General features: G+C 26.1%; 1 protein-coding gene across 8 annotated transcripts in view; it reads right to left on the bottom strand.

The window, feature by feature from the left end:
* The window catches only part of CaMKII (Calcium/calmodulin-dependent protein kinase II), a 724082-nt gene that overhangs the window by 126203 nt on the left and 577942 nt on the right, over nt 1-19937 (bottom strand). For all 8 annotated transcript variants that reach the window (XM_075360384.1, XM_075360386.1, XM_075360388.1 and 5 more), the window contains exon 12: nt 3464-3553. In XM_075360384.1, coding sequence (XP_075216499.1) covers nt 3464-3553 — 90 coding nt within the window. The remainder of the gene's footprint in view (nt 1-3463; nt 3554-19937) is intronic.

The following is a 19937-nucleotide window of genomic DNA, read 5'->3' as shown; positions in this document are numbered from 1 at the left end:
ATTTTAGCTACTTCAAAACAAACAATAATGAATCTTGATGATAATGATAATGACAATGGACCCAGATTTACTATCACAAGTAGGGAAGCAAAAGAAGAGGTTAGAAAATCAAAACAATATTTCTTACAGAAAGGATTACCAGAAGGAATACCAGAAGGCATTATTTTAATATTAGAAGTGCAGTCAAAAAAACATATATACCAGGACTAAACTAATTTTTTCAGGACTTAGTTCAAACTAAAATAGGTAGCTATTTTAAACTATCAACATATAAATAAATTTTACATATCGGTATTTGGTTTTTTATTTTTATTTTTACATTATTTTTTATACACGTGTCTTGATTAATGTTCTTGCCTACTGTAGATTCATTGATTAATATTTTTGTAGCTTACACTGTTTTTATTCCATTTTAGTAGACAGTAATTTTACTGGTCAATTACATTGGTACAGTATTATTCATTTTATTCAAATATGAACATTGAGGATAGTGTTTTATTTTTAGAAAGACAATTAAAAAAAACTTGAATTTTACAAAGTTGTTTAATTAACAACTACTTTTTTTAAATTTTAATTTACATGAAATAAATATACAAGATACCATTACTGTTGTTCTATTCAAATTGTTTTTTTCCGTACAATAACTGAACATAATGCTGTATTCACATTTCTGAGTAGCAGACGCCTCTAAGACAGACAGATTATTGTTCTCGAGCCGTGTCCGATACTGGGAAGTTTTACTGTATATCTAAATTTTTAAAGATAACATTAACCTATCAATGCATAGTAAAATAGTTAATATGCTCTAATATTTTACAGCATTAATGCATTAAAAATAAAATAATTATATAAAAATTTTTAATAGGAAAAAGAAGACACTTTTATTATTTATATCTATGCATATAAGGTAAATAAATGTTAATGTAAATTAATGTTTTATCACAAAATGAAAATATAAATAAATAAAAACAAGGCTTTAAAAAAAGTAAATTTTATAAAATTATATCAAAAAGGAAAAAAGGGTGCAAACTAAAATCTATATATTTCTTTAATGTAAATAAACTATTTTTTAGCTTAATTATACTTTAACTAATAAATATAATCATGCAAAATTCAGATTTTATAAAAATAAAAGTGTTACTAATTACTAAAAAAAGAAATAAATTTGTAAGAGGATTACAGTAATTAAAAAAAGTTAAAAGATTCAATAATTTATTCTCATGATATTCGATTGACAATATGACAAAAAAATGTTAATAAATAACACTACATCATGTTAAATATAGGTAAACTGAATACAGTTTATAATAATAATAATTAATATCAAGCAAATAAAAGACGAAAGTATCTATTATTATAGCAACTAACATGATTAATTATGTTGATAATATAAAGGTAAATTACGTAAATTAGTTGAAGTAAAAAAAAATAAGTTATCAGCTACTACAATTTGTTAAATCATAGAAAATTACACAAGTGCATAAATACAAACTATGAGATAATAATAATATTTTCTAAATCTGCAACTACTTAGGACTATAAACAACAAATAAAAAAGCAGTACTGTATAATATGTCATATAGAGTGAATTTTAATACTATTAAATAAGGTCTGTAATTTGTAAAAGAATTCACACAACTTAAAACTAAGACTGACCAAAACATACGTAAAAGTATTATACATAAAATACATACACATTTTTAGGTGTATGTATATGTAGAACTCTTGTTTCTACACATACCATACATCAATATATGTACATATTTACATGTGTATAAATTCCACATATTAGTTGTAAGTATGAATTAAAGAACTCTTCATTTTACAAAAACAGAATATAATTTCTTATATTTAGATAAATATTATCACTAGTATACTTTTCCAACAAATAAAAATATAAAATAATTAATCTTTTTTTTTTAATAACCACATTTACCTAATAACGCACTGAAATTAACATTATTATTAGTAGTACTATTGTAAATAATATTAATTAATAAAATTGGAACTTATATAATCATACTTTGATTACACTGTTAATAGTCTAAAAAGAACTATTAATAAAATTTTATAACAAACAAAACATTATTATTTTTTAAAAAATACATAATATAAATATCAAAATTTTAAACTAAAAGTAGGTTAAAATCGTAAATCTATTTACCATTAAAATTAAGTAATAGAAAAATATTTTTAAAAAATACTATAAAAATATCACATTAAAACATATACATATTCTTGTATTGGCTTGCATAGAAAGGAAAATAATTAATAAATATACTAGAAGAAACCGTTTTGTAATTGACAATTAATTTAATTAAGAACACTTTCATTTAAAATATAGCAATACATCATACCTATAACATAATATTCATAATATATAATTATACTGTTACCAATTGGGTTAAAATTACAGTAAATCCTCAGCAACTCAGATTATCATAATATTCATTAAAATTAAAAGACAATTTGACAAGCTTATTTTTATTTTGAATAATAAAATACAAGCTTCATAAACTGCTGGAAACTCATTGTCCCAGATGTAAAAATAATAATAGTTTGTGCTGATGGTCAGGAAGCCCTAGTTTTGGCAGTTCAATTTTGTCAAGATCCTGGCTAAAGATTGAACCTAAAATCCTTAGGTTTGAACATTTAAATGATTATAGTCATGGAAGCAGTCTGTATAACTGTTTGTGCATGAATATAATTACCATTCTTATAATGTTAAGGAAGTTATTAATGAATAAATATAAGTGTAATGTATTTTTTTTTTTAAATTGCAGAAGTCAGTTATTATTACTACTAAATCAGATTTATCAGCTAAATCATTTTTGAAACCAAATAACTTGTTACTTCACTGGCAAAGGTTCAACATTAAACTACTAAAACAAGATATCTTAGCCTGGATCTGAACAAAAAGCAAAATTAAAACAAGATATCTTAGCCTGGATCTGAACAAAAAACAAAATTTTAATGATTAAGTGTTGTGTTCATCTATAATAACACAGTTTTAACAAAAAGATATTTGCTGCTGAAACCAAACATTATGAAAATAATGATTCGGATACACAAAAATGTTAATTTATAGAAATCTCACTTTTTTAAGGATGCTGCTTACATATATAAGCAGTAAATTATGTGAGCAATAAAATGAAAATTAAATTAAATATTAAAATGCCACTATGAGTTGAACTTACAACCTTTTGATTTAGAGGCATATTGGCTACTACATTGACTGACCAGAAATTTTCTTTTTCTTCTTTACTACTGTTAGTGAATGTCAAATTTTTTATTGTGATGCCGTATTCATAAAAAAAGCAGTATCAAAACATAATGTTACAGAATAAGTAAACAAGGTTTTGCTATAATATACTTTTATAAATTTTTTAGAATAATATATAATATACTAATGTACATATTATAGTTGGTAATAACACATAAAAACAGAATTTAATTAACTCACCCTTCACATCATCATCTTCAAGGGTAGTACTGCTGTCTGTGGATTCTTTCACTTGTGATCCATCACCTTTCTTTGTAATTATGCTACGACCTACAATGAAAGCAAGATAAAAACTTGTCTTAAAATTAACAAACAGAAAATAAAACTATAAAAATATGTAGTTCTATGTAGTAAGAGTATGCAATTTATATTAGAATACACAAAAATAATTAAACTTTAAAAATTAAACACTCAAACTACATTAATCAAAATTTATTTATTTTTATTTTTAATAGTATATCTTTAATTAAATATCTAATACCTGAAATTATTTGTATCGGTAAAATATATAAATAATTAATGAAAATTTATGTTCTTATATTGTTTTATTTCAATTAGAGTACATTAAATTATAAATTAAAAGACTAATCATCCATAGTTCATAAATAAAGTACATATATTAATAAAACATTTTTAATCAGATTAGATGGAAAAAAATAACAACTATAGATAATATGCAATTCTCATTAAAAAAGATTAGATTTTTCTGTCGTTCACTGTTTAATAAGACTGCTTTCAATCAACAAGGGGGACAAAGATTTTAGGGAATACAGAGGACCATAATGAGTACATTTTTAAGGGTAACTTAAGTACCATTAATTGTCATTTGCTAAATAAAATTAAAACTTTAAAACTCTTTAAAATTAATAATAAAATAGAATTTTTAATTTATTGTATAATTATGTAAAAAATTATATTTACAGAACTCAAGTATTCATTGTTTATGAATTACTACTAAGTTAAAATTTGTGAATTATAATTTTTTTTAAATTAATTTCATGTAAAAAAGATTTACTTTTACATTTTATTCTTTTTCTGATATTATTATTATTAATCCTAATGTGTACGTTGCAATCTGTTCAACTAGTGAACAGTAAGCAACCCCTCATGACCCAATGAGATGAGGATGATATGTAAATGTAAATGAGGTGTAGTCTTGTACAGACTCAGGCCGACCATTCCTGAGACGTGTGGTAGTTGAACCTCAGCCACCAAAGAACACCGGTATCCACTGTCTAATATTCAAATCCACATAAAAGTAATAAATGTTTACTAGGATTTGAATCACAGAACCTTCAACAACAAAAATCGGCTGTTAAACAAGTGATTTATGATGACGAGTTTTACCACTAGATCAGTCCGATGGGCTTCTTCTGATATTAAAAAAAGCAGTAACAATTTTTATTATATAGCTAATTGGACTAAGATATGGTTATTTAAAATAAACCTCATGCTCTTATGAACTTTGTATGTATGCATGTAAGAACTTCAACTCAATAATTCTCAATAATAAAAAAAAAATATATAATTTGTTGTAACAAAAATCTCATTCATATTTTTATAAAACAATTAAATAGATACCAGTAAAAATTTCCAAATACAGTGAAATTACACATGTTCAAATAAAATACTTAATTGAAATTCACTATATAATCTGTAACCATTCTATAACTTAAAATGCAATTTTTAATTAATTTGGTATAGTCCCATTCAGATCTACACAATTGTTTTGTGTAGACATATACTGTAAATGAAACAAATTCATGTTTTATAATGATAACTCTTATGTTTTTGAGAAAAAATAAAAAGGTAAAAAAAAAGATTGTTACAACAAATAAAACATATTAAGAGAACAAGGTTGTCAAGTACACTTTAATACAATTTATTTGTTTTTTTTAGGTAGACATATTTCGCTCTAGTTCTGTGGAAAACTGTCATTCTTTTTCCACTCACTAAAAAGAATTCAGTTTGAAGTAGAACTGAATATAAGATTTTCAACTTTGCAAAGACTTAATTAGTGTTATATAACAAATTTCTATCTACATATTTTGCTTAAAAAATATTCATACAGAGAGTTAAAATGTACTCATAAAAAAATAATGAAAATGTATTAAAAAAAAATGATAGTTAAGTATGGAAACAGTTTTATACTGCATATCTGAGAGGTATTTGTAGGCAGAAAGAAATTGGGTTCCACATAGTTAAAAACAATCTGCATTATGGTGGGTTTTTAATTTTTTTTCACCACATTGAATCAAATTTAATTTTTTTAAATAGCAAGGTGGACATATGACACATGATTTTAACTTAAAATTTTTCAATAAAACAATGGAGGAACTTGTTTTTCTGTTAAGTGCCTTCGTTATCAAGTTATAAGCATTCAAAGTTGCAACGATGTAAAAATCATGCTAACAATAAAACGAGGTAAAATGTGTTACATCGACAATTTTATTTTACATTCATAATGGATATAATAATAAACTTTAAGCAGTGTTATAGTAAACTTTAAGCAGTGCTAGTAAAAAGTGAATTGTAGGCCTAGTGGTTCAAATTTGTTTTTTTTGGTAAAAGTTTTATTATTAGTTTCCTCGTTCATTTATTAAATATCAAATCTTCAAATAACAACGCCTCCTCTAAGTGAAACCAAAAGAATAACCTGTTAATGATGTATGGGCATGGTGAAAGAGTTCAGCCTTACCAAGAGGTATGTGATTTAACTTTATATATATATATATATATATATATATATATATAAATTTATATATATAATATATATGTATTTCTTCTGACCATGTGTATGTGACTGAACTCCTCCTAAACAGCTGGGCTGATTTTGATGAAATTTTGTGTGTGTGATTAAGTTTTAGATTCACAATTTGATCCGATAGAAAATGTTTTTATAATTAATTTATTTATTTATGTGTTGCTGTTGATCTTGGGATGGTTAAGGTTCAAAATTGGATCTGGTAGGCAGTGCTGCATTTGCATTTAGAAATTGTTTTTAATTTTTGGCATATCAGTCAGATGCGGTAGTTGGTGCTGTGATTGGTTTCTAGGAAATTTTTTTATTTTGTTGCTTCTTCGCATATCAGTTACTTGTGTCGTAGTTTAGTGTTGTTATTACATTAAAATTCATATTTTTAACGGACTACTATGTTTAGAGAGTAGTTTGAATTAATCCGATAGGTAGAGCTGTTCTTACAATTGGATTTATTTACATTCTGACTTTTATAAAGTGAAAGGTTAAATTTTATGAACTTCCATAATGTTTTGTAAGTTTCTTAATGTTCAGTATTAATTGTAATGATTTTGCAGCCACAACCCTTTTCGTTAAAAAATTATTTTCCACCGAATACTGTGATTAGAGAGTGAGTGAATTAAATCCAATAGGTAGTGCTGTTGTTTTGGCATTTGGATTTATTTACATTCTGACTTTTATAAGTGAAAGGTTAAATTTTGTGAAGTTCCTAATGTTCAGTTTTTTAAGGTTTTATGAAACTTTCAAGTGGGTTCATTTAATCTGTATGTATACTCAAATCTAGCAATAGCAAAGCATTGCCGAGTCTGCTAGAATTGTGCAATTATTTAGAATATTATATTATTATTTATTGAAATAACGTCTTAAAGTGTAATTAAAAAATATATATTGTGACTAGACCTGGTGTAAGAACTTTTGGAAGATGATTTTGGCTGCCGAGTTGATTATTGATATTACAATGCACAAATTAGACATAGACACAAATTCTTCTAATTATATAATACTTACTAATGAAGTGACTTTTATGTTAAATGGCCATGTGAGTAAGCAAAACTGTTGACATTGGAGCGATAATAATCCCAGATGGATGTTAGAAGCTCATACACATCACCCTCAGAAAGTGAACGTTTGTACAGGAATCGTTGGTCATTGTATTGTAGGGCCTTTTATTTTAGATGACACTCTTACATGAGATGCTTACTGCAACTTGTTAGCCAATAGGATTTTATAAAATATCTGGGAAAATGTTGGACAAGAATAATAACGGGTTTTAGCAAGATTTTTACCTCATTATAACCTAATGGCGAGGTAAATATTAAATGAATACTTTCCAAATAATGGATAGGTTGTAGAGGAGCCATAAAATGGCCTGCCAGATCTCAAGACCTGTATTCTCCAGATTTTTTTTGGGACTACTTGAACCATTGTACAATAGGATGCTTTCAAAATTTATTTCATTAGTAATTTACGATTGAAAACATTTATTTAAAATTTAAAAATAAATATAATAATATTAAAGTAAATAATATTAGTTATACGGCTGTTTAATTTGTTGTTAATTATTAGTTATTGTTTATTATTATCAATATCATAGCATTATTTAAAGTTTGTTAATGTATACATTATAAATTTAAAATGCAATAAAATCGTTCACGCAGCACATTTTACCTTGTTTTATTGTTAACATAATTTTTCTGTCGTTGCAAATTTGAATGCTACATCTCAATAACGAAGGCATTAACAGAAAAATGGAATTCACAATTGTTTTTCTTGTAAAATTTTAAATCGAATCATGTGTCATATGGATATATGACACATCGATTTAAAATTTTCTATTTAAACGATTTAAAACCTTTCTATTTAAAAGAATTAAATATGGCGAACACAAATTAACAACCCAATATAATGCAAATTTTTTAACTATGTATAACCCCATTTCTTTCTGCCTCCAAATACCTCACAGATATGCAGTATAAAGCTGGTTCCATACTTAAATATCACCCGGTATTTTAAACTGCTGTGAGAATCAGTAAGCAAAATTTTGTTTATTAATGGATAAATAATTTACCAAAAAATTGTTAATATATTATAATATTTGTAGAATAAAATACTGTTTTGTATAATTCAATATAGTGAGTGTGTTTAAATCTATGTTTGTATTTTATTTTTGTTGTGTTTTTATTTTATGTTATGAGTATTGTGTTTGTAATTTTTAGTATTATTTATTTAGTATTATTTATTTCTTGAAATAAGCAATTTTTCATGACTACAGAAAAACAAACCAATAGAATAAAGAACAGTACAATATACAGTATAATTAGTGTGAGTATAAAAAAATGTCAAGCCTGGCTGAAATTTAAACAAATCTGGATGAAAGATGAAAATGTTAGCATTGTGTCACAAAAGGTTGTACAATGGTAAAACTTAATTAACATGAATTGGGCATTTATAGCATAAAATATAAATTCTTTTTCCTTAGTATTAAAAAAAAAACTATGGAACTATATGTTTAAATTAATAAAGCTTAGCATTCTTAATATTAAAATTAGAAAATATTTGGTAATATAAACTGCTTCCATTATACATAACCAGTTTTAAAAACCTTTTCGCAACTCTCTAGTAATTTCAAAATGCTGAAATTTATTCAAATTTCTTCTGTACATTTATAAAAATTATTTTGATACCCTATTTTATATTTTTTTTTTCAGGTTCTATACATGTAATTTACAAAACATTAATTTATTATTTTTAACTAATGACAGTTTCCAAACCAACAAACACCATGTTACATGATGTAAAACTCAACTCACATTGGGTTTTGTTGCGTTGCTTTTCAATCAGTTTTTAAAAATGGTTTAATGGTGTCATAGATGATTAACACTTCCTTTCTGTGCAGAAAGGGAACTTTTCATTTTGGGCCAAAATGAAATACAACTTTTCATTTTGGGCCAAAATGAAATACATCTTTTCATTTTGGGCCAAAATGAAAAGTTGTATTTCAATCAGCAACCTCTGATGCAACTGCCAAGCAAGGCTTGATGATTAGGGACACAATAAATTACAGATACACTTACTATATACATAAGGGACGCAGATTGCTACAGGATATGATTTAACAAAGATGCACTACATATTTGGAGATTTTTGGAATATCATACAACTTAATCTATCAGTATTTTTCAAAGATGAATCTTTCCAATTACTCTTTAGTAAATAAAAGTTGTTTTGAGTTTTACAGTTACAATTAATGTGTGTTTATGATCAGTGTTTCAACTGTTATTCAGCCACTGAATTCTTTTTAAATACTTTGCAAATAATTATTTACAATCTTTCTAATGTTGTTTGGTGCAATAAAGATTGTGGCTGTTTGGAAACCCTCATCAGATATAAATAACATTTTTAAGAAGATACTAATTATTGTTTTTATTGTACGACTCAATTTAAAATTTCACATTTATTAAAGTAAAAATTATATAAGAGCAAAAAAACCTATTTCTGATCTTCTAGAGAACCTTGCACTCTTAAATAAATACTGATCTATCAAAATATGTTAATACACAAAATATATGCATTTATTATTTCCTTGTTTAGAAAATGAAAATATCTTGGAAAATCACTTAGCAAATCTGAATGTAGTCTAGCAGCAGTAACCTCAAACCAATCAGAGGATAGGTACTTACTTAAAGAAATTTTTAATTCACTAAAGCTACATATGTACTGAAAACAGTAAACAGACAAATCATGTGGAAGAAATAATAGGTAAAAAAAATTAAACATTATTTTAAATTACTTAGGGTAAAAAAAAAAAATAATTTCTTATATTTCAAGCAGAATTATTAAGTAGCACTGTTCATTTATTCATATTTTAATTAATTTTCAATACAGATTAATTCTTTCTTTCCTTTGCAATACAGCAGCATGCAAAATCATTTTTATTGTTTATTATTTATAACAATATAATAGGATATTTATAGTGTTTTGATTAAAAAATTAACATTTCAAAGGTCTAAAACAAACCTCAATGCAGTCTGAATTCAAAAAGAAAACAATTGCATTCAAGTTTTACCAGGATTTAAAACACAAATTTAAAAACTAACAAATAACATATAACAGCAACTGAAACACATTTCCTTCAAAAAATAAAAAAAACATATGTAGGAATATTACGAGGCATATTCATAAAGTAAGAGCCGTCAGCTTATATTTAAATATTAGCGGGTCTGAAAATAATTTCACTTATGTAAGTTCATCTACCGGCTATTTACGAAGCCACTGCAGTTGTTTTCATAAAGTAATCGTTTGCTTGTCAGTGAATGCAGATCACAGTGTCCGCGACAATCCTGCCAGTTGTGAAGTGGGCACTGTAATTCGATTTTTATGTGAAAAAGGGTCTTCAGCTGCTGAAATTGTGCCTAGTGTATGGATCTACAGTAATGAGTGAAGGAAAGGTCAGACAATGGTGTTGAGACTTTAAAAATAGCTGCACAAATGAGCATGACGAAGAGCAGAGTGACAGGTGAATAGTGAAGTGAATAGAAAACTGCCATGTTATCGGTAATTGACGATTAGTCAATCTGGCTGATGAATTTCCACGTGTTAGACGCACCTCTATCTACACGATTGTCACAGAAAAGCCAGGATATCACGAATTGTGTTCAAGGTAGGTACCGAAAATGCTCACCGACCAACACAAACAGCAAAGAATGTGCAATGGACGAGCATTTTTGGACTGCTATCAACAAGATGAAGATGATTTGTTTTCCCACTTTGTTACGGACAATGATAAGTTATACCAATATATAGATACCAATATATATAGAGATAAGCTATACCAACGCAGAATTCAAACAAGAGTCAATGCAGTGACGCCATTCAGATTCCCCAAAACCGAAAAGGTATAAGCAATCTCCGTACTAGAGTTGAAAAATGTTGGCTAGCATTTTTTAGAACAAAAAGGGCGTTATTTTGGTTGATTTCATTAAACACAAATCAACAATTACAGTTGCCGTGTACTGCAAAACGCTCACCAAACTGAGATGTGCGATCCAAAATTGACGACGTGGGAAACTATCATCTGGCATAATCCTTCTTCACGAAAACACGTGTCCTCACTCACTCCCTTAACCAAGAAGAAAATTTACTTACTTTGTGACCACCCTCCATATGGTCCCGACCTTGCACCTAGCAACTACTTCCCCTTCTTATATTTGAAAAAGTGGCTTGGTGGACTACAGTTTGAAAACGACGATGAACTCAAGACTACCGTTGTCAACTGGTTCAATTCCCAGGCCACAAACTTCTACTCAAAGGGATTAAAGAAACTGGTGCAGCATTACGAAAAGTGCTTGGAACTGAATGGCGATTATGTGGAAAAGTGAAGTAGATATGTAGTAAACTAAAACTATAAGTAAAAACCTTTTCTCAAGAGTTATTTTTTTTAATGACCAAACGGCACTTACATTATGAATATGCCTCGTATAACCAATCCAGATTTTGATTGCATAAGTATCAACATAACATAAACTTCAAACATCTATATGAAATATTTATATTGATAAATGAATGAAAGAAAATAAATAACACGAACATGAAAGCAATAATAAAAAAATGAGTGCATAAAAAATGATAACAGTGTAATAAAATTTAAAACACTTTGTAATTAAAATAACTACGAAATTACTGCAACAATAAAACGTAAAAAACCATAATATATAATTTATATCAAACTCCACAAAAAAAATTCAAGTAATAATAAATTTATGGAATAGAAGAACAATATGTATTATTATATTATACTTTTATAAATAAAACAATACTGCAATACTGTTTTTTCATATCAATGACTTAGTTATAATAAAAATATGTAATAATTAATAAAAATAAATAAGAATTGAACCGATAATTACAATTTTAATCAATTATGAAAGAAATTAAAATTATACTCAAAGCTAAGATAAAACAGTTAAAACATCTAAGTGTGACAAATTAATTCATGCCTTGCATAAACCTTTATGCATGCACACAATCATATCCACCGGTATTAAACATATTACATTCCTCATGCCTTGTATAAAGACTAAGTTGAAAATATAATAAAATTAAAAGTACAGTAATTATAGTAAAAGATGTTGAGCAACCAAGATTTACCACATAAATAAATAGTTCCAATATCTAAACGTTATCTTTAACATATATAATGTTCAGTATGGTCTGTTACACAATTTATGATAAAATTCAAGCATTTGACAGACAAAACAACTGCTAGGACATTCAACATTATGTACATCAATATAAGCAATAGCTGCATCATAAAATGTGAACACAAAAACTATCTTTCTCTAAAAAAAAAACATACTATATTATTTTTAATTATTTTTTATATTGTGTAGACGTTGCTGAGTAAGAACTACAAATTACAGTTTGTTAATATAAATTGTAAAATCTGAATGGTATTCCTGGAGATATCTAATTAGAACATATTTTGTATCTGTCTCTTCCATAATATGTATCTGAAGATTGCTTTAACGTCTATTTCTTATCCTATAAGTAAAATACTTAAATATAAAGAGCAGTTTATATACCCTATCTCCCCACTACTCGCATTGGGTGGGATCATAAATTCTTGCCAACTGGTCACTTGTTCGGATCTTCCCCCAAAAGGGGAAAAGATCCAGCCTCACATCTCACAGCCTCGCACATTCTATAATTATAATCCATATAAATGTATCTACAATTGCGGAGCTAACAGTACTATAAAATTGTACTTCTTATACATAAGTTGTATAATTACTGTTTTACAAATACTAATTATGAAAGACGATGATAATAAAATAGTCTACATTAAACAGAAAAATTAGTTTAAAATAATTACTTATTTTTTATCTAAATTATTCTTCTATAAAAAAATTAAAGGACCAATTAAACTAGAATATAAGCCAACATATCAATTCATCCAAAAGAGGTATTTCACAAACATATTTCTAATTTATGTTATCTATTGTGAAACACTGTAGTAAATTGTTAAATATAAAACAACTCACTTCTGCTCTTTTCTAATGAAAGATCACATATTCTTTTATAAACAATAAAAAATTAAGGAAAATTATGAATAATATCAAAACATATTTAACTGAAAAAACAAAAAGGTCTTTTTTCAAATCTACTTCTCTGTCTTCAGTGGCAATGTTTAACTGCAAAATAAGTTTAGTTTTAATAAAAACATTAATTTGAAATTTAACAGTTAAAAACAGAAATCCTTTTGTTCTAAAAAAAAATTAATTATAATGTTTTCATTTTAACAATAATTTTGAGAGAATAAATGCATTTATTAAAATCCAACATGAAAATTAGTACCTAGAAATAAATTGCAGGTTTAGAAAATTCTTTTCATTAATTTTCAATGTTATTAATTTACTAAGTTAAACAATTTAATTACAAGTATATAAAAAACAGATTATCAAAATATCAAGTAAGATCTGATTGTCTATGTAGTTTTCCTAAATGAAACTTTCTGGTGGATTAGTTACATGTGGTTATGATTGCACAAAGTATATTTTTTTATTCATGTTTTTAATAAGAAAATATTGTGCTATTTTGAGTTCAGTTAATCATCATAATTGGCTGTAATTAAATTACAATAATTAAGAATGAAAATGCAAACTGTCTTACTTAATAGGGACATTTAAATATGAAACAAGGACTGAAGAAAGGTACACTTAGCCGTTTGTTTTTCAGTTTTCTGTAATGAAGTATTAAAAATATTTTTAACTTACAATATTTTATTAATAATGATCGATATAATTCAGTTGAGCAGAAGGAGAAATATAGTACATACAAATATATTTTTATTTTTTATTGAAGTAATCTTTTTAAGATTCATATTAATCTTCTGTACTGGAAATTCCTTATCTCAGTTATCTGTACTAGACGGTTTATGTTATTATAATTTAAAATATATATACAATTTTTTTTTTTTGCTTGATGAATTAACTCACCACAGAAGCCTTTTGAAGCTTATATGTGGGAATATGGAAATGAAATTATGTAGCATTTGAAAAATTCCATGTCTCACTGGGATTCAAACCCAGGACCCCATTTGAAAGGTCAAGATGGTACCACTTTACCATGGAGATCAGAAATTTAGTCATTTCAATCAATTAAAAAATTAACTTATTGATATTTTTTTCCATGACAGCTAAGCAATGAAGTTTATATGTAACTATAAATTTTATTAATGACAACCAAATTAAATTATATAGTTTGAATTTTATATTTAATTCTTTAATGAATAAATTTATTATTTTTTTGATTATTGTATATAAAAAAAAATAAGAACTTCATATTAATTCAAAATTTCTTGAAATTATTATTTATTACTTAGAATTTAACAGCATTTAAAACATTTTTAAAAGTTGATGTTTACAGCAATGTCCTGTTCAAAAAAAAGTAGTAACAGGATTTTCTTGGTTGTTCATAAAAAAATTATACATCATTTTTTCAAAATTGTTACATAACGTAAAAGAAAGCTACTTAGCAGTTTTATAACTTAAAAAAAAATTATTAAAGTTTTTGCTGCTATTAAGGCTACTTGTTAGCAGAATTCCAAGCTACTTTTATAGTAGAATCATTAAATGAGTGAGGAAATAACTTTGATTTTCATATTTGTCAGAACTGAAATTTTTTGCTGTACATAATTCAATTTTTCATATGATGAAAATATGTAATCAAAATGCAGTTGAAAAAAACAAAAAAATTTTTACTGCATCTATTTACACATCATTGTAACAAAAAAATCCTCAAAGCAACTTACATATCAAGGCCAATTACATAAATATTGTGATTAAAGTTAGAAAATAACAGAACTTTCTGAGGATTAGTTACCTATGAGTGTAATATTACATATAAAATGTTAAAAACAATTTATTTTATAATTTTTTAATCAATATGTCGGTAGATTCTCCAATTTATTGAGACATCATGCAAACGTCACTACTTTTCACTAAGCTTTTATTTCAGAGATATTTTTAAAGTGAAAGAAAATTATCATAAATTTACATTAAATTTAAATAGATGATTGAATTGGGAACAAAAGGGTATCAAAACTTTGTAAAAAAAGGATATTATTTCAGTGATTCCATAAACTTTTGTTAAGGTTAGTTTTAAGTTTAAGGTTAATTTTAATATAACATTAATTTAAAAAATCCTTGAACAACCAAATCCAGTTTGTTAAAATTTGTGATTGAAATTCATTTACAAAGAACCGGCAGTTAGATGAACATGAGTTTTGAATTAAGAAGTCGAAGTTGTTACTTGTAATGTTTTTGTGTCTCCAGAAAATCTGAAGTTGCATTATCTCAAGTTACGTGATGAAGTAAAATATATTTATCAATATAAAATAAAAATATGAATAAAAAAGGGGTTTACAAAATGAACAGATAAATCGAAATAGCACAAACGAAGAGGTGTTTTTATTGAAAACTGAAATAGTAGACAACATTATGAATTACACAAAACATATTTCTACATAAATTCATATTTTGAGAACCTTAAGTAAGCATAATGATACAAAAACAAAATCATATAGTGTACCATCAAATTCATATTGTTTTCCTTGTATGGAAAACAAAACAGCATAATAAACAGAAGGGATATTTATTCCAGAAGCATTTAGGACTGGAAATGAATGTAGTCAATCATAACTTTGTTATTATTATTATTATTCTTTTTATTTTTATTGATCTATATAAACTCTGCAGAAAACTAATTGACATACATCAGTTTATAAAAAAATTAGCTGCTTTTGTAAAATGATACTGTGTATAAAATAAACTTAAGTTAATTGAATGACATAAACCCTGAATATGAATGGACTATAATCTTACTGTTAACAATTTATTGTTAAAAGTTTAATTATTTTTATAACCTAGCAGCACTTTTTAAATAATCAAAAAAACTAAAACCATCAATGTGCAAAAATTAATGAAAACTTTCTTAGACATAAATAAAGAGCAGTAGTTACTCATATTTCCTTACTATCAGTTTTGATATATAGCATATGGAATCCAAAATAGCCATAAAATCATATTTCACTGAGTAATTCAAAGACCACGCTTACATTACATAAGGAAAATTTTCTATTTTGTGATTTAAAAAGTAGATAAAACAATTATTTTTAAAATTAACTGAACCAAACTTTACGTATAATTTATTTACTGATTTCAAGAAATTCAACACCAGAACTTATCTGCATTATTCTTCCTTTTTCACTGAGATTCCAGCATTATTTATCGCTGGTGGTTTTCAGGAATTGGGAAAACCTATTTTAGATCTAGCTGAATTACATAATTTTCTTCATGGTATCAATTATTATCCATAATCTGAAAGAGAATCCTTAGTCAATATTTCAACAAAAATATCTGTATCAATAAAAAAAAATATCTCCATCAAGGGGATTGGCTAGGTCAAAAAAGTTATAAATTGTATTTGGTTTATTTCTTATCCTTTTAGTTTTCACAATAATCTTCTTCATTGAGTTTTTTCTCTTAAAAAAGTGAAATACTCATTTGAAATATTACAAATTACAGACTGTATCTAATAACTGTCAAGATTTAAACAATTTTTCAGAAATGAAGTTAATAATTTTAAGAAATCAATAATGAATTTAATGTTTTCAGTGAATTAAGTACATTTTTAACTGATTTTAATTCTTTATTTTTTTATTTTTTCAATTCCAGTAATTGGTTGCACAGATTTGGTGACAAAAATAATTTATGTTCAATCAGATGTTAATATTTTCATACAAGTTGAAGCTGTATAAATAACATTTTGTATAATGTTTTTGCTTACGCTTCAGCTGGGATAAGACTTTAATTTAAGACACTCACTTAGTGATAAGACACTCACATTGTCATTTCAGGTCAGAACATTAATAAAATTTTGAGAAGAAAGGTTCAAACAACCATAATGCAAAAGTTGATTGGGTAAATTATTGAGGATGAGGTCTGTAAACACATTTCTCTCAAGATAAAACTATTGATCGAGAGACACGTATAAACCATTCATACTGAGAGTTTGCTTGGTAGCTCTTGAATGTAGGAATGCCCAAAAATAAAGTATTTGGCAACAAATACAACTTGACTCAACCATAGCTTGATGGGATAACAGAGGAATATAAAATTTAGTAGTAGGCAATTTTCATCACATAATGAGCTAATTACATAATTTTGTACATCCTCAAATAGTTGTTCACATATAGTCTGAAGGGAGAATATTCAGCCAAATTCTGAAATAAGGTACCAACAAAGAGCATTGCTTGCTTCATGTTTGGAAGAATTCATGTGCTGCCAGTAGCACATTACTCCAAATATATATACCCAACATTAGCATTAGATTAATTATACAGTAATTTCTCTAGAAATAAAATAAAGCACAATGATAATTACATTAAATATTTATAAGAGAGAGAAATCTTCATATTAACAGAGAAGATAAAAAATGTTTGTTCTATGGTATAATAAAATATATGCATAATAATAATATGTGGTATAATATATGCACCCTGAACATATATAAGTACATTAACAGTGAGGAGGGTTTCCCACTGAAATTTGAAAAAAATTGTTTATATAAATTAAAAAAAATTGTTCTCTTTAATTTTACAGCTTAAAATCATTAATTAGATACATTAAAGAATAAATAGTAAAATAATTCATAACAGGAGATCAAGACACCTGTTAAAAATTTTAAAAGGCATACACCACAAACAAAGGTTGGTTTAAAATTTTATGGATGAACTATTGATTATGTTTCTAAAATTCATCTTGACAAATAAGTAATCAGCAATTACTTCCAAAAACAGAAAATGTCCAACTACTATTCCTCAAGAGGAGGGAAAACCTAACTGTAAATAATTTATGATAAAGCACAGTTAAGATTTCAGTTGGATTATGATCAGTTTTTCTAACAAATCTTATTAAAATTTGAATCCCCTTTCTAATGTAAAATGCCTGGGCAATGGTTAGTTTCGAATGAAATACAAAAATATTATAAAACAAACTCTAATTTCAGTCATGTACAATTAGGTGCATTTTTTTACAGAACAGATAAAAAATGCATTATAATTTGAATGTAACTTTGACTAAATAATATAAATGTTTTTGTATAATGGATAAAGTTAAAATCTAATGTCAGTTTTTGCCACCTTGTAAATGCCTATTTTTCCATTTTAAATGAATCAATGGCGTTAACTTCACTGAAAACCATAGTGAAATAAAATTCAAAGTGATGATACTTACAAAAGGAACCTGTGCATAACTGGAAATGTTTGACCAGAGTTAAAAACTTCATTCTAATTATAATTAGGTTAAGTTTATTTTAAAAATAGTAATTTTCAATAGCATGGCTTTTTACAAATACAAGTAATTAATTAGTTGTTAAAACTGGTAAATTATAAATAAAATTTTATTTTGAACCGTGGGCTAGTAGGCTATTTGAATTGCAGTCAACATGGTAGCTCATGGAGGCTTTACCAGTTAATGAGCTGAAGTAACAACATTATCATCAGTAATGATCATTGATTCTTATTCCTTAAAAGACTATTGTACAATACGTTTAACTATCATTTATGTTGTTACACCTGCTATTAACGCAGTTAATATCATAAAAATTCAACACCAAATCTTAAGAATGCTTGAAAATGTTCATTAACGAAAATAAATTTTCAGGTTATTATTATATTTACTTTCAATTTCTGAATGTTGTAGCTGGTAACATGATTACCAACAATCTTAGTTAACATAAACACATCTTGATTTAAAGTCTTCTCTGCCCACTGTCATGGAAAACAAGATCTTTGAATTCAAAAACGCTGACAAACTCGAAGAATCATCAGTAAAATAAATGGATCATAACAGTAGCAAGAACTGTTGACAATACATATCTAGTGTTTTATTTATCTGCATGTAAGCTGCAGTCAAAATTGGCAGCCTTAGCTTACATATTTAAGATAGCATCATTTACTCAAATGATGAACCTTTGTTACAATTTTATAAAAAAATATACATTGTAATGAGAAAATTATATTACTGATTTTTATAAAATGAGTTATTTTATTTTAATTAAATTTATTTTTTTTAAATTTATACAATAGTTTTATTAAAAGTGAACACAATTATGTCTGGATCAACAAATGAAAATACATGCATGTTTAAAAAAATAAATAAGGATTATTTCTTAACATTACTAGTAATAGTAGAAATGTTTCTTACAATAACAAAGTGATATTTAACATTTTCTCTTTTGACAAAATTAACAAAACTTGCACAACATGCAGAGAAACATTTAAAGGGAAGAATAATAACACATGCTAAGCATGCTAATAATAATAATAAAACAGATTGGACTATGGAAAAGAAAAATAAATTTCATAATCATGTCATGATGTATTTTTCACATAACTTGTAAATAAAATTATAATTTCACTTTCTTATAAGCAACAAACAATAATACACATGTATCATCAAAGAAGCACCTAAAAATTTTGTATGGAATTATATAGTTTATTTTTTAAAATTTACATCTATAAAAAACAAACTTAAGATTTTGTATTTCACTACTGAATCTAGATGCAAAGACATTACGTCATAAAAAATATAGTGTTTCTGTATAATTCAATAAGTATTTCACTGGAAAATAATGACGATTGAAAAATTCATGCATTGTAATATATTTCTGAAATATCTTTATATATAAAAAGTACTATAGTCTATAAATAATAAAGTAACATAAAGTTAAATATTAAGAACTATGTAGCCAATTATTCATCATGTGAAATGAGGCTTCCACACTTCTAGAAGCAAAATGACTACAATAAGAAAAGGCACAGATTTTGTTTTAAAC

This window comes from Lycorma delicatula, chromosome 3 (assembly GCF_047948215.1).
Source record: "Lycorma delicatula isolate Av1 chromosome 3, ASM4794821v1, whole genome shotgun sequence".
Classification (NCBI taxonomy): Eukaryota; Metazoa; Arthropoda; class Insecta; order Hemiptera; family Fulgoridae; genus Lycorma; species Lycorma delicatula.
The sequence above is the reverse complement of the archived record's forward strand: the minus strand, read 5'-3'. Positions and strand labels throughout refer to the sequence as shown.